The 25365-nt window shown below is 40.9% G+C and overlaps 1 protein-coding gene across 2 annotated transcripts in view; it reads right to left on the bottom strand.

Annotated features, from left to right (window-relative positions):
• Positions 1-227: 227 nt before the first annotated feature.
• The window catches only part of ATG7 (autophagy related 7), a 582165-nt gene continuing 557027 nt past the window's right edge, over positions 228-25365 (bottom strand). For both annotated transcript variants that reach the window (XM_053721092.1, XM_053721093.1), the window contains one exon: positions 228-1504. In XM_053721092.1, coding sequence (XP_053577067.1) covers positions 1472-1504 — 33 coding nt within the window. In that variant the 3' untranslated portion in view covers positions 228-1471. The remainder of the gene's footprint in view (positions 1505-25365) is intronic.

Here is a 25365-nt window from a genome sequence, read left to right as displayed (position 1 = left end):
TTGCAAAGTTGTCCCAAGATGGCTATTCGCCCCAAAATTGAAGAACAAACCTGGTCCTTATTCTTCTGTTAACAAGATGTCGTTCGTCTTTATTGTGCTATAGAGTTGTACATTTCCTTAATGCCTTAAAATGTGTGGTGTTCTTACCTAATATAAGTCTACTTATGATTACTAATATCAGAATCAGACTTACATATTAAACTAAAAAATAATGATTGTAACACACATTTTGGATATCTGTTATATATTTATGTTTTTTTTTAAATACATAATTGTACATTTCTCTTTTTTTAACAACATATTTTGTTTTCTATAAATATCTTGCGTTCTTTCACAATTGTATTTCATTAATGATTTATTTATTTAATTTTAATACAATGTACAAATCCCACATAGTTAATAGTTAAAGCTTTATATCGTCTTGTAAAATAACTCTTCAACAGGGTTTAATATTCCAGGATAACAGATATACAACAGGGTTTAATATTCCAGGATAACAGATATATATATATAGACACATACAAATATAATCAGGATAAAGCGATATGAAAAAATAAAAGATTTATGTAAGCAAACTGAAATCAACACTCAAAGATAATGCAACAACCGGTATATTAAAGGGACATGAAACTTCAATTTTTTTTTTTCATGATTCAGATAGAGAAGACATTTTTAACATCTTTGCAATTTACTTCTGTTCTCTAATTCGCTAAATTCTCTTGGAATCCTTTGCGGAAAAGGATACCTAAGTAGGCTCAGGCACTCAGAGCTAGCTGCTGATTGGTGGCTGCATATATATGACTATTGTCATTAGCTTACTGATGTTTTCACCTAGTTCCCAGTAGTGCATTGCTTCAACTTCAATAAAGGATACCAAGAGAATGTACAAAATTGATAATAGAAGTAAATTGGAAAGTTGGCTAAAAATTTATGTTCTGTCTGAATCACACAAAAAAATAATAATGTGTGTTTCATGTCCCTTTAAAGAAACATGAAACACAATTATTTTTTTCTTGCGATTCAGACAGAGGATACAATATTAAAACCATTTCCAATTTACTTCTATTATCAAATTTGCTTTGTTCCCATGGTATCCTTTGTTGAAGATACCTAGGTAGGCATCTAGAGCACTACTTGGCAGGAAATAGTGCTGCCCTCTAGTGCTCTTGCAAATGGGTAACATTCTTGCAAAACTGCTGCCATATAGTGCTCCAGAAATGAGCCGGCTCCTATGCATATGTCCCTGCCTTTTCAATAAAAGATACCAAGGGAACAAAGCAAAATTGATAATAGAAGTAAATTAGAAAGTTGTTTAAAATCGCATGCTCTATCTGAATCATGAGAGAAACATGTTGGCTTTTATATCCCTTTAAAGTAGAATAAAAAAAAGAAATAAAAAAAAGGATAACATTGCAGATTCATTTAGCTTTTCTGGAGATACAAAGTCAGCTCCTCGTCGTCTCTAAGCTTTTCAGATGACCTCATCATCGCTCAAGTCCCAGATCTAAAAGAAAACAAAAACGTTTATAGAAAATGATAAAGCTTTTTTATAAAGCGCTTGACTGTTTTAGTCTTACAAATATTTATGCATAACTAAATCAAATGATTAATAAAATAATTTAAAGGCATATAAACCCCTGAAATTTTATATTTTAACATACAATTTCAATCAACTTTCTGATTTACTTCTATTATCAAATTTTCTTCATTGCCTTGTTATCCTTTGTTGAAAAGCAGGGATATAGTTGAAGTGTGTACATGTCTGCAGCACTATATGGGGATATTTATCAAGCAGTGTAATTGTGGCGAGCTTGATCTGACCTAGTTATCAAAGCCTACAGACCGCCAAAAGTTGAAATTTGTGACGTAACATACGATCCGCCGGTCTCAATCCGACGCAGTTCAATGCTTACGTCATTACAGATGTTCCGAATACACCTTCGGCTCTATCTGACACTTTTCCAAGTTATCAAATTTATAACAGGTACGCTTGCGGCTATTCCGGCCCAGCGTACCTGCTTTTCAATCCTCCACCCTGGAGGCCGCAGATGCCATAGGAATCAATGGGAGTCTGAAAGCAGCGAAAACTTATGTTCGATGCTGCCCGATATCCCATTGATTTCTATGGTTGAAAACCAGTAACGTTTACACCTAACACCCAAACATAAACCCTGAGTCTAAACATCCCTAATCTGATGCCCCGACATCGCCGCCACTAAATAAAGGTATTAACCCCTATCCCGCCGCCAGCTAAATAAAGTTATTAACCCTTATCCCGCCACTCCCGGACGCCACCGCCTCTAAATAAATGTATTAACCCCTAAACCTTTGGCCTCCCACTTCACTACCATTAAATAAACCTATTATCCCCTAAACCGCCAGCCCCCTTCATTGACATAAACTAAATTAAGCTATTAACCTTTAAACCTAACAACCCGCTAAGTTTACAACATCCCTATCTTCAAATAAATTAAAACTTACCTGTAGAATTAAAATTAACTATTTTTTTTAAACTATTAATTAACCTACCCTAACTATTATCCTACAATTACATTAAACTAGCAATTAAATTAACTAAATTACATATTAAAAAAACCTAACCCATCTCAAATTATTTAAATCTTCTATTAAACATTTTAAAAAATTACTAAATTTCAAAAAAGGGGTTAAAAACTTTATTTAGTTGTGGCGGGGTCCGGGAGCGGCGGGATAGGGGTTAAACAATTTAGTATAGTGGCGGCGTTTAGTGACAGGGTATAAATAAAGGTGGTAAAAAGCTGAATAGACGCGAGATCAATGGCTGCTAGTTAACAACAGTCCTATGCTCATCGCCCCGTACTTGGTACGCGTCTTTTTTTATAAATATGGAGATTCAGGTCCGCGGCCGCAATGTTAGGCGAGCGTATTGGTGCCTGGGAATGCAGCATAGTTAAGCCTTTGATAAATATCCCCCTATGGCCTCTATTTACCAAAGTCTGGCTGACCTGCTCCGACAGTGCGGATCAGGTCCGCCAGACCTCGCTGAATACGAAGAACAATACGCTCTCCGTATTCAGCATTGCAGTGCAACGCCGCCCCTTGCAGTCTCGCGGCCAATGGGCCGACAGCAGGGTCTGTCAATCAACCCGATCGTACTCGATCGGGTTGAATTCCAGCGATGTCTGTCCGCCTGCTCAGAGCAGACAGACAGGCTCGCCAGAAACACGGGGCATCAAGCTCCATTTGGAGCTTGATAGATAGGCCCCTATGGCTTTACAACAATTGTTATACATTAGCAAGAGCACTAGATGGCAGCACTATTTCCTGTCATGTAGTACTAATGTTATACATTAGCAAGAGCACTAGATGGCAGCACTATTTCCTGTCATGTAGTACTAATGTTATACATTAGCAAGAGCACTAGAGGGCAGCACTATTTCCTGTCATGTAGTACTAATGTTATACATTAGCAAGAGCACTAGATGGCAGCACTATTTCCTGTCATGTAGTGCTTCAGGAATGAGCATACTACCTATCTGGGTATCTCTTCAACAATAGCATGAGGACTAAGCAAATTTGATAATAGAAGTAAATTGGAAACTTTTTTAAAATGGTATTCTCTATCTGAATAATAAAAGAAAAAAATTGTGTTTTGTGTCCCTTTAAAGGTAACAAATTACAAAGCATTATAACAAACTAAAAATGAGGCCAACTAGTGAATTCAGGAACTTACCAACTGACAAATATAAAAGGATTTATAAAGTCAAAGATTTAAAATATGTACATTATTTTTTTGTTAAATACCAACTTTTTTCTACATTAACATAAATTTTCTATCTTCTTCTCAATTAAAGGTTCAGAAATTTCTCATAATAAAGAAAAACTGGAAGAAGTTGTTTTTTTTCCATTAAAAGTGAATTGCTTAAAAATGTGTTTTAAAGGGACATGAAATCCAATTTGTTTTGTTCTCTTGGTATTGATTAAAAAGGATAACTAGATAGGCTCAGGAGTTGCTGATTGGTGGTTGCACACATATACCTCATGTTATTAGCTCACCTGAATTTGTTCAGCTAACTCCCTGTAGTGTATTGCTGTTTCTCCAACAAAGCATACCAAAGAACAAAGCAAATTAGATAATAGAAGTAAATTGCAGAGTTATTTAAAATTGGAAAAACTCTGGCTTTCGTGTCCCTTTAATATACATTCTTTAGTTGTGTGACAACAAGAAGTTGCTTTCTTAAAATAGAGAAAAAAAAGAGAATTTTAGGAAAAATATATAAACATACAACATCTTAAAAGTAAACTAATTATGCAGATGCTGAGCTTTACATTTCAAATTTACATTTATGCCCCTTTAAATGGACTTTAAAGGGATACTACACCGAAATGGTTTCTTTTATGGCTCAGATAGAGCAGCAATTTTAAGCAACTTTCTAATTTACTCCTATTATCAATTTTTCTTCATTCTCTTGCTATCTTTATTTAAAAAGCAGCAATTTAAAGCTTAGGAGCCGGCCCATTCCACACCCTGGATAGCACTTGCTTATTGGTGGCTACATTTAGCAAACCAATAAGCAAGCATAACCCAGGTTCTGAAACAAAAATGGGCCGGCTCTTAAGCTTTACATTCCTGTTTTTTAAATAAAGATAGCAAGAGAAAAAAGAAAAAATTAAAATAGGAGTCAATTAGAAAGTTGCTTAAAAATGCCTGCTCTATCTGAATCATGAAATAAAAAATTTGGGTTTAGTGTCCCTTTAACCCTTTGAGTGCTAATGACGGCTCTGAGCCGTCACAGAGTTTCTCACTCTGGTGCTAATGACGGCTCAGAGCCGTCATGAGCACTCTCCCACCTTGAGGGAGATCTGGGGGCTCCTTACTGCTCCTACCCCGGTGATCGTGCCTGTAGAGTGACAGGCATCGCCGGGGCTTCACGTGATGCGCGGTAACGTCACGCACAATTACGTGATGACATCACCGCGCAACTTTATTTATACTTAACAATGTTAAGTATAGGAGGAGGGGGCATGCTGCTTAGAAGCCTGTATCTCAGGCATCTAAGCAGCTACATTGTTGGAAAGGTAATCGCCTAACCTTTCTAACAGTGTAGGTCTTGGGGGTCTGTAAAAAATATAAAAAAGTTAAAAAAAATGTTTTAAAAAATTTCAAAAATAATAATAATAAAAAAAAATATTAGCAACCAGGTGGGAAATGGCTTAGCAGCCAAAGGATTAAATGATAAAAACTTTCTATAAACATAATAGTGAAGTTATTCCTGCACCCCTGTAGTCATGTTGAAATCTTTCAATGCATTCCAGTGCTGACCTGTTTGCACATATGCAGAAACGCTCCTTCAGATACCTGCAGTGACGCCTAAGTTCCAAAATGGCAGCACCCATTTTTAGAGAGAGGTGCATGAATTGTTTAGTGTCCCTTTAAGAAACATGATACTATCAAACGTGAAGAATTGTCTTAAGCATTCATTGCACTGGGCAGAATGAAGGAACCACTATCTCAATATTAATATTTTGAGCGCTAACCATTTTTTTGAGAAAGAAAATAATTAGTTTGGAACAGATCTACACATAGGGCAAAATGTATATGATTGAAGGTGAACATCATGATCGCTAAAGGTCATCTATTGCATGCAAAGGTTATATTAAGCATTAGTAGAAACTTTTTGTTCAGCAGACCAAACAAAATGTATGCTTACCTGGTAAATTTCTCTTTCCGGATATGGAGAGTCCACAACGTCATTCAATTACTAGTTATCACTCCCGACCAGCAGGAGAAGGCAAAGAGCACCACAGCAAAGCCGTTAAGAGTCACTCCCCTACCCATAATCCCCAGTCATTCGACTGAAGGGAAATGGAAAAAAAATAACACAACGGTGTAGAGGTGCCTGAGGTTTAGTCAAAAATAACTGTCTTAATAAAGGGTGGGGTCGTGGACTCTTCATATCCGGAAAGAAAGAAATCAGGTAAGCATACATTTTGTTTTCTTTCCTAAGATATGGAGAGTCCACAACGTCATTCAATTACTAGTGAGAACCAATACCCAAGCTAGAGGACACAGAATGAACAGGGAGGGAGAACAAGACAGGCAGACCTAAACGGAAGGCACCGCTGCATGAAGAACCTTTCTCAATACAAAATACAAAGCACTAGGGAGCGCTGAAACCAGCTTAAGAGTAAGGATTATAGAATATATATAATAATAAAACACCTAACCTGATACTAATATGATACTACTATAATAGGCAATATGTATAATACATGTAAATATAAATTGTGAATTATGAATTATGTGTGAAAAAAATCTTTTAAAAATTGGAAAAAATTATATATGAAAAAAAATTCTATGTGAAAAAATTCAATTCTATAGAAGATGCCAGCAACAAATACTAGAATTGCATATCTATATACAGGGAGTGCAGAATTATTAGGCAAGTTGTATTTTTGAGGATTAATTTTATTATTGAACAACAACCATGTTCTCAATGAACCAAAAAAACTCATTAATATCAAAGCTGAATATTTTTGGAAGTAGTTTTTAGTTATAGCTATTTTAGGGGGATATCTGTGTGTGCAGGTGACTATTACTGTGCATAATTATTAGGCAACTTAACAAAAAACAGAATTTATGTTTACCTGATAAATTACTTTCTCCAACGGTGTGTCCGGTCCACGGCGTCATCCTTACTTGTGGGATATTCTCTTCCCCAACAGGAAATGGCAAAGAGCCCAGCAAAGCTGGTCACATGATCCCTCCTAGGCTCCGCCTACCCCAGTCATTCGACCGACGTTAAGGAGGAATATATGCATAGGAGAAACCATATGGTACCGTGGTGACTGTAGTTAAAGAAAATAAATCATCAGACCTGATTAAAAAAACCAGGGCGGGCCGTGGACCGGACACACCGTTGGAGAAAGTAATTTATCAGGTAAACATAAATTCTGTTTTCTCCAACATAGGTGTGTCCGGTCCACGGCGTCATCCTTACTTGTGGGAACCAATACCAAAGCTTTAGGACACGGATGAAGGGAGGGAGCAAATCAGGTCACCTAAATGGAAGGCACCACGGCTTGCAAAACCTTTCTCCCAAAAATAGCCTCAGAAGAAGCAAAAGTATCAAACTTGTAAAATTTGGTAAAAGTGTGCAGTGAAGACCAAGTCGCTGCCCTACATATCTGATCAACAGAAGCCTCGTTCTTGAAGGCCCATGTGGAAGCCACAGCCCTAGTGGAATGAGCTGTGATTCTTTCGGGAGGCTGCCGTCCGGCAGTCTCGTAAGCCAATCTGATGATGCTTTTAATCCAAAAAGAGAGAGAGGTAGAAGTTGCTTTTTGCCCTCTCCTTTTACCGGAATAAACAACAAACAAGGAAGATGTTTGTCTAAAATCCTTTGTAGCATCTAAATAGAATTTTAGAGCGCGAACAACATCCAAATTGTGCAACAAACGTTCCTTCTTTGAAACTGGTTTCGGACACAGAGAAGGTACGATAATCTCCTGGTTAATGTTTTTATTAGAAACAACTTTTGGAAGAAAACCAGGTTTAGGACGTAAAACCACCTTATCTGCATGGAACACCAGATAAGGAGGAGAACACTGCAGAGCAGATAATTCTGAAACTCTTCTAGCAGAAGAAATTGCAACTAAAAACAAAACTTTCCAAGATAATATCTTAATATCAACGGAATGCAAGGGTTCAAACGGAACCCCCTGAAGAACTGAAAGAACTAAATTGAGACTCCAAGGAGGAGTCAAAGGTTTGTAAACAGGCTTAATTCTAACCAGAGCCTGAACAAAGGCTTGAACATCTGGCACAGCGGCCAGCTTTTTGTGAAGTAACACAGACAAGGCAGAAATCTGTCCCTTCAGGGAACTTGCAGATAGTCCTTTGTCCAATCCTTCTTGAAGGAAGGATAGAATCCTAGGAATCTTAACCTTGTCCCAAGGGAATCCTTTAGATTCACACCAACAGATATATTTTTTCCAAATTTTGTGGTAAATCTTTCTAGTTACAGGCTTTCTGGCCTGAACAAGAGTATCGATAACAGAATCTGAGAACCCTCGCTTCGATAAGATCAAGCGTTCAATCTCCAAGCAGTCAGCTGGAGTGAAACCAGATTCGGATGTTCGAACGGACCCTGAACAAGAAGGTCTCGTCTCAAAGGTAGCTTCCAAGGTGGAGCCGATGACATATTCACCAGATCTGCATACCAAGTCCTGCGTGGCCACGCAGGAGCTATCAAGATCACCGACGCCCTCTCCTGATTGATCCTGGCTACCAGCCTGGGGATGAGAGGAAACGGCGGGAACACATAAGCTAGTTTGAAGGTCCAAGGTGCTACTAGTGCATCCACTAGAGCCGCCTTGGGATCCCTGGATCTGGACCCGTAGCAAGGAACTTTGAAGTTCTGACGAGAGGCCATCAGATCCATGTCTGGAATGCCCCACAGCTGAGTGACTTGGGCAAAGATTTCCGGATGGAGTTCCCACTCCCCCGGATGCAATGTCTGACGACTCAGAAAATCCGCTTCCCAATTTTCCACTCCTGGGATGTGGATAGCAGACAGGTGGCAGGAGTGAGACTCCGCCCATAGAATGATTTTGGTCACTTCTTCCATCGCCAGGGAACTCCTTGTTCCCCCCTGATGGTTGATGTACGCAACAGTTGTCATGTTGTCTGATTGAAACCGTATGAACTTGGCCCTCGCTAGCTGAGGCCAAGCCTTGAGAGCATTGAATATCGCTCTCAGTTCCAGAATATTTATCGGTAACAGAGATTCTTCCCGAGACCAAAGACCCTGAGCTTTCAGGGATCCCCAGACCGCGCCCCAGCCCATCAGACTGGCGTCGGTCGTGACAATGACCCACTCTGGTCTGCGGAATGTCATCCCTCGTGACAGGTTGTCCAGGGACAGCCACCAACGGAGTGAGTCTCTGGTCCTCTGATTTACTTGTATCTTCGGAGACAAGTCTGTATAGTCCCCATTCCACTGACTGAGCATGCACAGTTGTAATGGTCTTAGATGAATGCGCGCAAAAGGAACTATGTCCATTGCCGCTACCATCAACCCGATCACTTCCATGCACTGAGCTATGGAAGGAAGAGGAACGGAATGAAGTATCCGACAAGAGTCTAGAAGCTTTGTTTTTCTGGCCTCTGTCAGAAAAATCCTCATTTCTAAGGAGTCTATTATTGTTCCCAAGAAGGGAACCCTTGTTGACGGAGATAGAGAACTCTTTTCCACGTTCACTTTCCATCCGTGAGATCTGAGAAAGGCCAGGACAATGTCCGTGTGAGCCTTTGCTTGAGGAAGGGACGACGCTTGAATTAGAATGTCGTCCAAGTAAGGTACTACAGCAATGCCCCTTGGTCTTAGCACAGCTAGAAGGGACCCTAGTACCTTTGTGAAAATCCTTGGAGCAGTGGCTAATCCGAAAGGAAGCGCCACGAACTGGTAATGTTTGTCCAGGAATGCGAACCTCAGGAACCGATGATGTTCCTTGTGGATAGGAATATGTAGATACGCATCCTTTAAATCCACCGTGGTCATGAATTGACCTTCCTGGATGGAAGGAAGAATAGTTCGAATGGTTTCCATCTTGAACGATGGAACCTTGAGAAACTTGTTTAAGATCTTGAGATCTAAGATTGGTCTGAACGTTCCCTCTTTTTTGGGAACTATGAACAGATTGGAGTAGAACCCTATCCCTTGTTCTCTTAATGGAACAGGATGAATCACTCCCATTTTTAACAGGTCTTCTACACAATGTAAGAATGCCTGTCTTTTTATATGGTCTGAAGACAACTGAGACCTGTGGAACCTCCCCCTTGGGGGAAGTCCCTTGAATTCCAGAAGATAACCTTGGGAGACTATTTCTAGCGCCCAAGGATCCAGAACATCTCTTGCCCAAGCCTGAGCGAAGAGAGAGAGTCTGCCCCCCACCAGATCCGGTCCCGGATCGGGGGCCAACATTTCATGCTGTCTTGGTAGCAGTGGCAGGTTTCTTGGCCTGCTTACCCTTGTTCCAGCCTTGCATTGGTCTCCAAGCTGGCTTGGCTTGAGAAGTATTAGCCTCTTGCTTAGAGGACGTAGCACTTTGGGCTGGTCCGTTTCTACGAAAGGGACGAAAATTAGGTTTATTTTTTGCCTTGAAAGGCCGATCCTGAGGAAGGGCGTGGCCCTTACCCCCAGTGATATCAGAGATAATCTCTTTCAAGTCAGGGCCAAACAGCGTTTTCCCCTTGAAAGGAATGTTAAGTAGCTTGTTCTTGGAAGACGCATCCGCCGACCAAGATTTCAACCAAAGCGCTCTGCGCGCCACAATAGCAAACCCAGAATTCTTAGCCGCTAACCTAGCCAATTGCAAAGTGGCGTCTAGGGTGAAAGAATTAGCCAATTTGAGAGCATTGATTCTGTCCATAATCTCCTCATAAGGAGGAGAATCACTATCGACCGCCTTTATCAGCTCATCGAACCAGAAACATGCGGCTGTAGCGACAGGGACAATGCATGAAATTGGTTGTAGAAGGTAACCCTGCTGAACAAACATCTTTTTAAGCAAACCTTCTAATTTTTTATCCATAGGATCTTTGAAAGCACAACTATCCTCTATGGGTATAGTGGTGCGTTTGTTTAAAGTGGAAACCGCTCCCTCGACCTTGGGGACTGTCTGCCATAAGTCCTTTCTGGGGTCGACCATAGGAAACAATTTTTTAAATATGGGGGGAGGGACGAAAGGAATACCGGGCCTTTCCCATTCTTTATTAACAATGTCCGCCACCCGCTTGGGTATAGGAAAAGCTTCTGGGAGCCCCGGCACCTCTAGGAACTTGTCCATTTTACATAGTTTCTCTGGGATGACCAACTTGTCACAATCATCCAGAGTGGATAATACCTCCTTAAGCAGAATGCGGAGATGTTCCAACTTAAATTTAAATGCAATCACATCAGGTTCAGCTTGTTGAGAAATGTTCCCTGAATCAGTAATTTCTCCCTCAGACAAAACCTCCCTGGCCCCATCAGACTGGGTTGGGGGCCCTTCAGAAATATTGTTATCAGCGTCGTCATGCTCTTCAGTATCTAAAACAGAGCAGTCGCGCTTACGCTGATAAGGGTTCATTTTGGCTAAAATGTTTTTGACAGAATTATCCATTACAGCCGTTAATTGTTGCATAGTAAGGAGTATTGGCGCGCTAGATGTACTAGGGGCCTCCTGAGTGGGCAAGACTCGTGTAGACGAAGGAGGGAATGATGCAGTACCATGCTTACTCCCCTCACTTGAGGAATCATCTTGGGCATCATTGTCATTGTCACATAAATCACATTTATTTAAATGAATAGGAATTCTGGCTTCCCCACATTCAGAACACAGTCTATCTGGTAGTTCAGACATGTTAAACAGGCATAAACTTGATAACAAAGTACAAAAAACGTTTTAAAATAAAACCGTTACTGTCACTTTAAATTTTAAACTGAACACACTTTATTACTGCAATTGCGAAAAAACATGAAGGAATTGTTCAAAATTCACCAAATTTTCACCACAGTGTCTTAAAGCCTTAAAAGTATTGCACACCAAATTTGGAAGCTTTAACCCTTAAAATAACGGAACCGGAGCCGTTTTGAACTTTAACCCCTTTACAGTCCCTGGTATCTGCTTTGCTGAGACCCAACCAAGCCCCAAGGGGAATACGATACCAAATGACGCCTTCAGAAAGTCTTTTCTAAGTATCAGAGCTCCTCTCACATGCGACTGCATGCCATGCCTCTCAAAAACAAGTGCGCAACACCGGCGCGAAAATGAGGCTCTGCCTATGCTTTGGGAAAGCCCCTAAAGAATAAGGTGTCTAAAACAGTGCCTGCCGATATTATTATATCAAAATACCCAGATAAAATGATTCCTCAAGGCTAAATATGTGTTAATAATGAATCGATTTAGCCCAGAAAAAGTCCACAGTCTTAATAAGCCCTTTTTGAAGCCCTTATTTACGATCGTAATAAACATGGCTTACCGGATCCCATAGGGAAAATGACAGCTTCCAGCATTACATCGTCTTGTTAGAATGTGTCATACCTCAAGCAGCAAAAGTTTGCTCACTGTTCCCCCAACTGAAGTTAATTGCTCTCAACAGTCCTGTGTGGAACAGCCATGGATTTTAGTGACGGTTGCTAAAATCATTTTCCTCATACAAACAGAAATCTTCATCTCTTTTCTGTTTCTGAGTAAATAGTACATACCAGCACTATTTTAAAATAACAAACTCTTGATTGAATAATAAAAACTACAGTTAAACACTAAAAAACTCTAAGCCATCTCCGTGGAGATGTTGCCTGTACAACGGCAAAGAGAATGACTGGGGTAGGCGGAGCCTAGGAGGGATCATGTGACCAGCTTTGCTGGGCTCTTTGCCATTTCCTGTTGGGGAAGAGAATATCCCACAAGTAAGGATGACGCCGTGGACCGGACACACCTATGTTGGAGAAAACAAATATATACCCATTTCAATTATTTATTTTTACCAGTGAAACCAATATAACATCTCAACATTCACAAATATACATTTCTGACATTCAAAAACAAAACAAAAACAAATCAGTGACCAATATAGCCACCTTTCTTTGCAAGGACACTCAAAAGCCTGCCATCCATGGATTCTGTCAGTGTTTTGATCTGTTCACCATCAACATTGCGTGCAGCAGCAACCACAGCCTCCCAGACACTGTTCAGAGAGGTGTACTGTTTTCCCTCCTTGTAAATCTCACATTTGATGATGGACCACAGGTTCTCAATGGGGTTCAGATCAGGTGAACAAGGAGGCCATGTCATTAGATTTTCTTCTTTTATACCCTTTCTTGCCAGCCACGCTGTGGAGTACTTGGACGCGTGTGATGGAGCATTGTCCTGCATGAAAATCATGTTTTTCTTGAAGGATGCAGACTTCTTCCTGTACCACTGCTTGAAGAAGGTGTCTTCCAGAAACTGGCAGTAGGACTGGGAGTTGAGCTTGACTCCATCCTCAACCCGAAAAGGCCCCACAAGCTCATCTTTGATGATACCAGCCCAAACCAGTACTCCACCTCCACCTTGCTGGCGTCTGAGTCTCTGCCCTTTACCAATCCAGCCACGGGCCCATCCATCTGGCCCATCAAGACTCACTCTCATTTCATCAGTCCATAAAACCTTAGAAAAATCAGTCTTGAGATATTTCTTGGCCCAGTCTTGACGTTTCAGCTTGTGTGTCTTGTTCAGTGGTGGTCATCTTTCAGCCTTTCTTACCTTGGCCATGTCTCTGAGTATTGCACACCTTGTGCTTTTGGGCACTCCAGTGATGTTGCAGCTCTGAAATATGGCCAAACTGGTGGCAAGTGGCATCTTGGCAGCTGCACGCTTGACTTTTCTCAGTTCATGGGCAGTTATTTTGCGCCTTGGTTTTTCCACACGCTTCTTGCGACCCTGTTGACTATTTTGAACGAAACGCTTGATTGTTCGATGATCACGCTTCAGAAGCTTTGCAATTTTAAGAGTGCTGCATCCCTCTGCAAGATATCTCACTATTTTTGACTTTTCTGAGCCTGTCAAGTCCTTCTTTTGACCCATTTTGCCAACGGAAAGGAAGTTGCCTAATAATTATGCACACCTGATATAGGGTGTTGATGTCATTAGACCACACCCCTTCTCATTACAGAGATGCACATCACCTAATATGCTTAATTGGTAGTAGACTTTCGAGCCTATACAGCTTGGAGTAAGACAACATGCATAAAGAGGATGATGTGGTCAAAATACTCATTTGCCTAATAATTCTGCACTCCCTGTATAAAAAACTTTATTACAATATAGGTCAACCTATTCAAGACATACAATAATAAATCACAAAATTAAGAAAAAAAGAAAATTAGTATAAAAAACTCCTTAAACCAAAAGTTCATGCATAAGAAACAGTTCCCAGGAGTGGACGATTTTTCGGCTTGTTACTATGTGGACCCACGCTCATACAAGGATGCTGTTCTGTGTATAGTTGTAAGAGGAGCGTTCCCAGGACAAAAGAGGCAGTCGCAGCCAATGATGGTATTTCCCCTACGGACAAGGAATCCTCTTAGTAAATGTCACACAGCAAATAGCAGGGGAAGTTACATCCGTACTTACATAATTTCAAGCTCTAGAGCTTGAAAAAGATATAACATTTTGAAACTAGTTGCTCTATTTGCTCTATTTTAAACTCCTACACCTTTGGAGTATTTTATTTGTGCAGATATCTTGTGGCTGAATAACCCTCTGCTATGTGTTTTTTGTGCAGTATTGGCCATTATAAACAGGCCTTGGGAGCGAGAATGCATATCCTGTAAAAGAAAGCTGCAAAAAATTCACTGGGTTTCTAGCCTAGTATATCTAATTGCTTTTCCCTGTTAAAGCTTTTCTGTTTCCAGTGGCCATTGGTTACTATTGGAAGGTGTGTCCACAGATCGTTGGTTCAAGTTTGGAGGCCGGTTGCTGCTTATTATTATGTAAGTACGGATGTAACTTCCCCTGCTATTTGCTGTGTGACATTTACTAAGAGGATTCCTTGTCCGTAGGGGAAATACCATCATTGGCTGCGACTGCCACTTTTGTCCTGGGAACGCTCCTCTTACAACTATACACAGAACAGCATCCTTGTATGAGCGTGGGTCCACATAGTAACAAGCCGAAAAATCGTCCACTCCTGGGAACTGTTTCTTATGCATGAACTTTTGGTTTAAGGAGTTTTTTATACTAATTTTCTTTTTTTCTTAATTTTGTGATTTATTATTGTATGTCTTGAATAGGTCGACCTATATTGTAATAAAGGTTTTTATATATAGATATGCAATTCTAGTATTTGTTGCTGGCATCTTCTATAGAATTGAATTTTTTCACATAGAATTTTTTTTCATATATAATTTTTTCCAATTTTGAAAAGATTTTTTTCACACATAATTCATAATTCACAATTTATATTTACATGTATTATACATATTGCCTATTATAGTAGTATCATATTAGTATCAGGTTAGGTGTTTTATTATTATATATATTCTATAATCCTTACTCTTAAGCTGGTTTCAGCGCTCCTTAGTGCTTTGTATTTTGTATTGATTAGTCCTGTAGGTCTTTGAGGGTAACCTATTTTTTCTAGTTGGAGTTTGTAGTAATTTATATTTTTTGGCGCTGGTCACTTAAATCCATTTTTTATGAAGAACCTTTCTCCCAAAAGTGGCCTCACCCGAGGCAAAAGTATCAAATTTGTAAAATTTTGAAAAAGTATGCAGAGAGGACCAAGTTGCAGCCTTGAAAATCTGTTCCACAGAAGCTTCATCTTTGAAAGCCCAAGAAGAATCTTTGAAAGCCCAAGAAGAGTTGACAGCCCTAGTGGAATGAGCTGTAATTCTCTCAGGAGGCTGCTGTCCAACACTCTCATAAGCAAAACGAATCATTCTTCTCAACCAGAGGGAAAGAGAAGTAGAAGTAGCCTTCTGACCCTTATGCTTTCCTGAGAAACAAACAAACATGGCAGAAGACTGGTGAAAATCTTAAATCGCCTGCAAGGTAGAATTTTAGAGCACGCACAACATCAAAGTTGTGCAACAGACGTTGTTTATGAGAAGAAGGATTGGAACAGAGAGAAGGAACAACAATTTCCTGATTAATATTTCTATCCGAAAACACTTTAGGAAGAAACCCCAATTTAGTACGAAGAACTGCCTTATCCGCATGAAAGATAAGGAAAGGCGAATCACACTGCAAAGCTGAGAGTTCCAATAGCAATAAGAAACAAAACCTTCCAAGATAGCAACTTAATATCTATGGAATGCATTGGCTCAAATGGAGCCTGCAGCAAAACTTTAAAAACAAGATTAAGGCTCCAAGGAGAAGCAACAGGTTTAAAAAAAGGCCTGATTCTGACCAGGGCCTGACAAAAAGATTGAACATCTGGCACATCCCCCAGACGCTTGTATAACAAAATAGATAATGCTCCCCCTGTTTCTCACCCTCCTACTCATTTAGATTGTAAGTTCTCACGGGAACAGGGCTCCCAATTCCCCCTGTATTTGTTTGTTAAATTTTGTCTGGTGTCTCATATTGTACTGTCTTTTTAACTTTGTTACCCATGGACAGCGCGGCGGAATCTGTTGGCGCTTTATAAATAAAGAATAATAACAATAATGCAGAAATCTGACCTTTCAGAGAACTGACGGACAACCCTTTCTCCAGACCTTCCTGGAGAAAAGACAAAATTCTAGGAATCCTGACCCTACTCCAAGAGTAGCCCTTAGATTCACACCAATAAAGGTATTTACGCCATACCTTATGGTAAATTTTTAGAGTAACAGGCTTGCGAACCTGGATTATGGTCTCAATGACCGACTCAGAAAATCCATGCTTAGACAGAACTAAGCGTTGAATCTCCAAGCAGTTAGCTTCAGAGAAATGAGATTTGGATGGAGGAATGGACCCTGAGTTAGAAGGTCCTTCCTCAGAGGCAACCTCCAAGGCGGCCGAGAAGACATCTTCACTAGGTCTGCATACCAGATCCTGCGAGACCATGCAGGAGCTATTAGAATTACTGATGCTCTCTCTTGTTTGATATGAGCAATAACTCGTGGAAGGAGCGCAAACGAAGAAAACAGGTATGCTAGACCGAAATCCCAAGGAACCGCCACAGCATCTATCAGAGCGGCCTGAGGATCTCTTAATCTTGAACCGTACCTTGGAAGCTTGGCGTTCTGCCGAGATGCCATCAGATCCAACTCCAGCACCCCCCTTTTAAGGGTTAACCTGGAGAACACCTCCGGATGGAGAGCTCACTCCCCGGGATGAAATGTCTGTCTGCTCAGGAAATCCGCTTCCCAGTTGTCCACTCCAAGAATGTGGATGGCAGATAGACAAGAATTGTGAGCTTCCGTCCACTAAATAATCCATGCCATCTCCTTCATGGCTAAGGAACTCAGAGTTCCTCCCTGGTGGTTGATGTAAGCCACTGAGGTTATGTTGTCCGACTGAAACCTGATAAACCGGGACAAAAGTACAATTGAGGCCGAGCCATCAGAGCATTGTAAATCGATCTCAACTCCAAGATGTTTATGGGAAGTCCCGAGTCCATAGTCCCTGTGCCTTTAACGAGTCCCTGACTGCCCCCCCAGCCTAGCAGGCTGGCGTCCGTGGTCACAATCACCCAGAAAGGTCTCCGGAAGCATGTGCCCTGAGACACATGGTCCTGAGAAAGCCACCACAGGAGAGTCTTTTGTCGACTGGTGTAGATCTATCCTCTGAGACAGATCCTAATGGTCTCTGTTCCATTGTCTGAGCATGCATAATTGCAGCGCTCTCAAATGGAATCGAGCAAAGGGAATGATGTCCATGGAAGCCATCATCAGACCAATTACCTCCATACATTGAGCCACTGATGGCCGAACAGTAGACTGAAGAGAGTGGCAAGAGGAGAGAATTTTAGATTTTCTGACCTCCGTCAGAAAATTTTTCATAGATAAGGAATCTATTATGGTCCCTAAGAAAATCACCCTTGTAGCTGGAACAAGGGAACTCTTCCAGATTCACTTTCCAACCGTGGGAACGTAGAAAAGACAACAAGATCTCTTATGAGAGTTTGCTTGTTAAAAAGATGGCGACTGAACCAATGTCGTTTATGGTATTGCGCCACTGCAATTCCCCGAGACCTAATCACTGCCAAGAGAGCCCCCAGAACCTTTAAGAAAATTCTGGGAGCTGTGGCAAGGCCAAATGGAAGAGCCACAAACTGAAAGTGTTTGTCTTGAAAGGCGAATCTCAGGAATTTGTGATGATCCCTGTGGATGGGAACATGAAGATACGCGTCCTTCAGGTCTATGTTTGTCATGAACTGACCCTCTTGGACCAAAGGAAGAATGTAACAAATAGTTTCCATTTTGAAGAAAGGTACCCGGAGAAACTTGTAGAGGCACTTTGGGTCTAAAATGAGTCGAAAAGTTCCCTCTTTTTTGGGAACCACGAACAGATTTGAATAGAATCCTAGACCCTGCTCCCTTACTGGAGCAATCACTCCAAGGGAGCAAAGGTCCTGTACGCAGTTCAAGAAAGACTTTTTTTTACCTGGTTTGCAGATAATCTTGAGAGGTGGAATCTGCCCCTGGGAGGGAAAGTTTTGTAACCCCGAGATACTTTGTCCACAGCCCAAGGATCTGCAACATCTCGTCTCCACCCTTGACAAAATAGGGAAAGTCTGCCCCCACTTGATTCGAACCCGTGCCAGGGGCTGACCCTTCATGCTGACTTAGACTCAGCTAAGGGTTTCTTTGATTGCTTCCCCGGATTCTAAGACTGATTGGCTTCCTAAAAGACTTGGACTGCTCCTGCTTGGAAGAGGAAGACTTTTGACCTTTGAAGTTACAAAAGGTACGAAAATTACTTTGACATCCTTTGAGTCTGTTCCTCTTGTCTTGTGGTAGAAAAGACCCTTTTCCACCCGTAATATCGGAAATGATTTCTGCCAGACCAGTTCCGAACAAGGTCTTCCCCTTGTAAGGAAGTGCCAGAAGTTTGGACTTATAGGTAACATCAGCTGACCAAGATTTTAGCCACAATGCCCTGCGGGCTAGGATAGTGAAGCCAGACATCTTGGCTCCCAGTCTAATAACTTGCATGTTAGCATTTGAAATAAAAGAATTGGCTAGCTTGAGAGAGTTAATCCTATCTTGTATCTCTTCCAACAGAGTATCTACTAAAATTGATTCAGACAAGGCGTCGCACTAATAAGATGCCGCACTTGCTACTGTGGCAATACAAACTGCAGGTTGCCATTGAAGACCTTGATGAACATGCATCTTCTTCAAATAAGCTTCCAGCTTTTTGCCCATGGGATCCTTAAAGGAACAGCTATCCTCTATAGGGATCATAGTTCTCTTAGCCAGAGTAGAAATAGCCCCTTCTACTTTTGGCACTGTGCGCCAAGAATCTTTAATGAAGTCAGCAACAGGAAACATCATTTTAAATACGGGAGACACAGAGAAAAGAATCCCTGGCTTCTCCCATTCCTGTGAAATAATCTCCATCACACGGTCTGGGACAGGAAAAACTTCCACAGAGGAAGGAACATCATAGTATTTATTAAGTTTACTAGACTACTTAGGGTTGCCAACGACAGAAGTATCAGAGTCGTCCAAAGTAGCCAATATCTCCTTTAACAGTACACGAAGGTGTTCAAGCTTAAATCTGAAGTTTACTTCTTCAGTATCAGATGAAGGAATAATACTGTCCGAATCTGAGATTTCACCCTCAGAGGCTACCGGCGTATGTAAAGGGATGGCAATCTGCGTAGCAGTAGGTGGAACAGAAACCTTACTATCTGAATGTCTAATTTTCCTCTTGCATTTTCCCAGCATAGGAAAAGCAGATAATGCCGCAGATATCGCAGAAGATACCTGTGCAGGCAAATAAACTCCTCCAGGAGGCTGAGAGGAACTGCAGGGCACTGTATGTGACGCCACAGAGGCTTGGGACGTTTGAGGAGAAAGCTGTGGCATTGCCTGAACAGCATCATCCTGAGAGAAATTGGGCTCAGAGGGCAACAATTTATCTTTAAATTGAAGTGTTCTAGCTAAGCATGCAGCACAGAATTGCATAAACAATTTGTGCCTCTAGGCATAACAAGCATTTGTCAAAAAACAAAGTCTTGGTCCATGTCCATAATATTAAATAAAAAATTCCCCAAATTGTAGAAATTTCTTAAATACACTGTCACTTTAAGATTTTTTAATACCACAATTTGTCTGCCAGAAGTCTCTAAAACGATTGTATAGTAGATCGATACTGAACAGACTGAAATTCAATGACGCAGCTCCGCTCTGTGAACATCCGACAGCAGAGAGAAGTCACATGACCGGCAGAGAGAGGAAACTATGCAGCAAGTAAAAGGCACGCGTTTCCCTTTGCCTATACAGGGAGTGCAGAATTATTAGGCAAATGAGTATTTTGACCACATCATCCTCTTTATGCATGTTGTCTTACTCCAAGCTGTATAGGCTCGAAAGCCTACTACCAATTAAGCATATTAGGTGATGTGCATCTCTGTAATGAGAAGGGGTGTGGTCTAATGACATCAACACCCTATATCAGGTGTGCATAATTATTAGGCAACTTCCTTTCCTTTGGCAAAATGGGTCAAAAGAAGGACTTGACAGGCTCAGAAAAGTCAAAAATAGTGAGATATCTTGCAGAGGGATGCAGCACTCTTAAAATTGCTTCTGAAGCGTGATCATCGAACAATCAAGCGTTTCATTCAAAATAGTCAACAGGGTCGCAAGAAGCGTGTGGAAAAACCAAGGCGCAAAATAACTGCCCATGAACTGAGAAAAGTCAAGCGTGCAGCTGCCAAGATGCCACTTGCCACCAGTTTGGCCATATTTCAGAGCTGCAACATCACTGGAGTGCCCAAAAGCACAAGGTGTGCAATACTCAGAGACATGGCCAAGGTAAGAAAGGCTGAAAGACGACCACCACTGAACAAGACACACAAGCTGAAACGTCAAGACTGGGCCAAGAAATATCTCAAGACTGATTTTTCTAAGGTTTTATGGACTGATGAAATGAGAGTGAGTCTTGATGGGCCAGATGGATGGGCCCGTGGCTGGATTGGTAAAGGGCAGAGAGCTCCAGTCCGACTCAGACGCCAGCAAGGTGGAGGTGGAGTACTGGTTTGGGCTGGTATCATCAAAGATGAGCTTGTGGGGCCTTTTCGGGTTGAGGATGGAGTCAAGCTCAACTCCCAGTCCTACTGCCAGTTTCTGGAAGACACCTTCTTCAAGCAGTGGTACAGGAAGAAGTCTGCATCCTTCAAGAAAAACATGATTTTCATGCAGGACAATGCTCCATCACACGCGTCCAAGTACTCCACAGCGTGGCTGGCAAGAAAGGGTATAAAAGAAGAAAATCTAATGACATGGCCACCTTGTTCACCTGATCTGAACCCCATTGAGAACCTGTGGTCCATCATCAAATGTGAGATTTACAAGGAGGGAAAACAGTACACCTCTCTGAACAGTGTCTGGGAGGCTGTGGTTGCTGCTGCACGCAATGTTGATGGTGAACAGATCAAAACACTGACAGAATCCATGGATGGCAGGCTTTTGAGTGTCCTTGCAAAGAAAGGTGGCTATATTGGTCACTGATTTGTTTTTGTTTTGTTTTTGAATGTCAGAAATGTATATTTGTGAATGTTGAGATGTTATATTGGTTTCACTGGTAAAAATAAATAATTGAAATGGGTATATATTTGTTTTTTGTTAAGTTGCCTAATAATTATGCACAGTAATAGTCACCTGCACACACAGATATCCCCCTAAAATAGCTATAACTAAAAACAAACTAAAAACTACTTCCAAAACTATTCAGCTTTGATATTAATGAGTTTTTTGGGTTCATTGAGAACATGGTTGTTGTTCAATAATAAAATTAATCCTCAAAAATACAACTTGCCTAATAATTCTGCACTCCCTGTAACATAAGATGCAAGTAGCTGCAGCTGGTTTCAAACTCAAGCAGTTTGTCAGTTAGCCTGTTCAAGCTAAGCAAGCAAAGAATACCAACTGCCAAATTTTAGGTTTATACACAAATCCCTGTATAAAACATAAGCCACACACATACTAATAAAGTATTTCAACAAAATTAGCCCAAAGAGGAAAAACGTCCCAATAAAGGGAAGATTAACCCCCTAGTCTCAACATACATAATGTGCCTGCCCACTGCCAAAGAAAATCCTGTATAAAGGATTTTAAAATTGTCCCCATCTACTGCATATGACATATTCTTCTGAAGTGCAAGCCTCTAAGACCTAGAAGACAAAAGCACTTACCGCAGTCTAGCTGTCCAACAGGAAGACAGCTCACAAGGCGTGAAAGGACACATACTCATTACAGAGACATGTAGAAAATGAAAGAACAGAGTAACCAGCTCTGGCTTTCTGTACCATGGGCAGCAATGTGTTAGGAAACAAAACAAGGACTACCTCACAACTTCCTAACTGCTTAAAAGCCACCACTATTCTACTGAAGAGATTAACATGGACTCAGCTAAACCCTAATCCTTGCTTGCAGGGAAAAGTACCCAAAAAAGGAATTAATTTCTTTAGACTCCACCTCCATTGACAGAGGCAAAGAGAATGACAGGGGATTATGGGTAGGGGAGTGAAGCTTAACGGCTTTGCTGTGGTGCTCTTTGCCTCCTCCTGCTGGCCGGGAGTGATATTCCCACTAGTAATTGAATGACGGCGTGGAATCTCCATATCTAAGGAAAGGAATAGCAGAAATATAATAATGGGGAAATGCCACCATATAAAGGCCAGATAACAAGTTGAGCGCAAAATATTGCTTCCGTGAAAGCAACATTTGTGCTCAACTTAGTAATACCAGTGCTCACAAATGTGCGCTGGTATTATAAGTGAGGTGCAATGTGAACACAACCTCGCGTTCGCATTGCATGGAAGGTTTGTGCTCACACGAGCGTGCTTCCTTAGGCTCCAATGGGAGCCTTGTTCTCATGCCGTCAGACACAGCATGAGAACTAGCACATCGAAAGGGGTAAGTCGCACAGCGATGGGCAGCAAATATAAATATATATACATATATATTTATGTGTTAATATGTTTCATTGCTTTTAATGAGGATTCTCATACGTCTATAATTAAATAAGAGGGGGAGATTTTTTTTTAAGGGGGACTTTATAATAGAACAATCCCCCTTCAAAAATATATTAAAATAACCTTATTTCTAGAGGGACATGTTATTACTGTTTTTGACTGTTATCAGCTACATTGTAGGAGGTCAAGTGACCACTGATTTGAAAGAGAACATTCTCAACTTTGAAATGAAGGGCTCCCACTATAACACACACAAGGGGGGGGGGATTTTAGGGACTCCATCCTTCACTGAGTAACCAGCACTTTTAGTCCTGCTGCAGGTTATTTTCTGCATCTTACAAGGGCATGAAACTACAATTGAAAGGGCAGACTCTCCTCTATCAAATGATGGGCTTTGTTTCTGTATGTGGAGCTGAAGTATGGGCTTGAAAACTCTGCCCCAGCTTTACTAACAAGGAAATATTTCTTGTGATGTCACCAAATGCATACAAGGTGATGTCCTGTTAGCCCCGGCAAAGGAGAGTGTAGTCTCCTCTCCCTGCTGCAGTGCAGTGGGTCTCCAGGATATGAATTGGAAAGGGGACTCTAACCTGGAGGACAATATAGTTTCTTCTGCCCTGTGAGCTTAGTGCAGAGGATGACAATGTGTCTTTCTCTGCACTCAAGCGTTAATAATTCTACCTTTTAAATGCTGGTTATATTTGACCTGGAACATCTGATTTTATAAGAACATTTACTAGAGTTAAACATATTTCCAACTATGTTTATGTATGTATTGCTCTGTTACAACACAGCAAAGGGGAGTTTGTAGGAAGTGAATACTATTTCTGGTGATTTTGATGACAGGCCAAGAGGATGACAGGCCAAGAGGATGACAAAAGGACTATCTTTTAAGACTCCCTATATTTACCTTGGTCCTAATTCAAATCCCCTGTTTATCCAAAGATATCTTGTGTCAACTAACTGTTCCACTTCTAAAACACAAGGCATTGCTGTTCTTTTGTAAAGCTGGTGGCAACTCTCCATCACACCTAGCTAAAGAAAGGTCCTCAAAAATATTTACGAGGGAATGGGTAAAAAGGAGCCCTACCATGCTTCCCATCTGTGTCTCTATATGTTCATCTCCCTCCTCAATATAAACAACGTTCAACTGGCTTAGCTGCCTCTGTGTGAATTCTGTATATAGGTTTCTAGGTCAGCTGATTTGTATTACTTACCTCTAGTACAACCAGTTAGAAGGTGCAGCACAGTTTTCTTACTACAGTGATCTGTGTGGGACAAGCCTTCTCTCAAGACACAACCCTGGGTCACTTAATTTCTTTACTACTGGGGATTTCAGAGAAAAACACCAAAAAATACTGGAGAACTTTTAGCATTTTTGCTATCACTCTGTTTAAACAGAAATAGAGTCTTGTTTTTTTTTTAAATCTATCTATGAAAACTATATATATATATATATTTAGTAGACAAACCAAGGCATTGATATGGGCCCATTTTGCTGCTAAATGCTTTAAAAAAAAAAAGTTACATTTTTACAAAACTTTCAGTCTGCCAGTATGCAGTTTATGGCTTTTATTTTGTCTTTTTGATTTGGTTATTACTTTTTTCTGCAGTACACAGTTTATAGTATTTAAAAAAAGTATTTATTAATAATGTTTTTCTGTAGTGTAGGGGTCATTTTTCTATGTCTTGTACAGACTAGAGAGTGTTTGTTAACCCTTGTACCCACTGAACTAAGTCACAGGCTTGCCTGGAGTGGTTAGACTGTGACAAACTGGTTAAGGTGGAACGATTGTTAACCCTGTACGTCACAAACTGGTGGCTAGCAGTGGTGAAAAGTTTTATTAGATTTTAGTACTAGTGGATTTGCTAGTGTGGAAATCCAAGTACTAAAATAAATTGTGAATCTCACAATTTCCCAAAACAATAACTCAGTGCATTATATAGTCACACAAAAAGCATCCAGTTCCCCTCTTTATTCTCTGTTTTTTCTATCCTATTTTATTTTTATACTATGGACGCACACCAGCAGAAGTACAAGGAGACTCTTGAACTTTTGTGTCAGGACAAAGGAAAATGCAGCTGTGGGCTGAGATTCATCACGCTCTGGAGATCCAATGTGGGTTCAGCAGACCCAAACTTAAGGATACATTTCATTTTTAAGAACCAGTAACAGCAGGCTGCTGCAGCGGAACGCCAGGCTGAGAGGGAAGAAGCAGAGAGACAGCTAGAGCAAGTAACAGCCTCACCTGTTGTTAGTGAATCTAGAGACTCCTCTGTACTCAGAACATGTGCAGAGAATTTCCTTACTCTAGATAAAGATGGGGTTCTGGATGTATTCCTAAGCACGTTCCCACCTGGGTACTAAGCTGATTTCAGGTTTTTTTATTTTTAATTTTATTTTTAACTTTTTTTTTTCAGATCCCCAAGACTTATAGGTTAGACGATTACCTTTCCAACAGTGGGTCTTGGAGGTCTGTAGCTGCTTAGATGCATGAGATACAGGCTTTTAAGCAGCATGCCCCCTTTCCCTATACTTGTCATTGTCTTTTTTTAATAAAGTTGCGCGGTGGAGTCCAAACGCGTGATGTCATCACGCAAACCGTGAAGCCCCGGCGATGCCTGTCACTATACAGGCCCGATCACCGGGGTAGGAGCTGGTGGGAGTCCCCAGATATCCCTCAAAGTGGGAGAGTGCTAGCGACGGCTCTGAGCCGTTGTTAGCA

This window comes from Bombina bombina, chromosome 7, assembly GCF_027579735.1.
Source record: "Bombina bombina isolate aBomBom1 chromosome 7, aBomBom1.pri, whole genome shotgun sequence".
In the NCBI taxonomy this organism is placed as follows: Eukaryota; Metazoa; Chordata; class Amphibia; order Anura; family Bombinatoridae; genus Bombina; species Bombina bombina.
The sequence above is the reverse complement of the archived record's forward strand: the minus strand, read 5'-3'. Positions and strand labels throughout refer to the sequence as shown.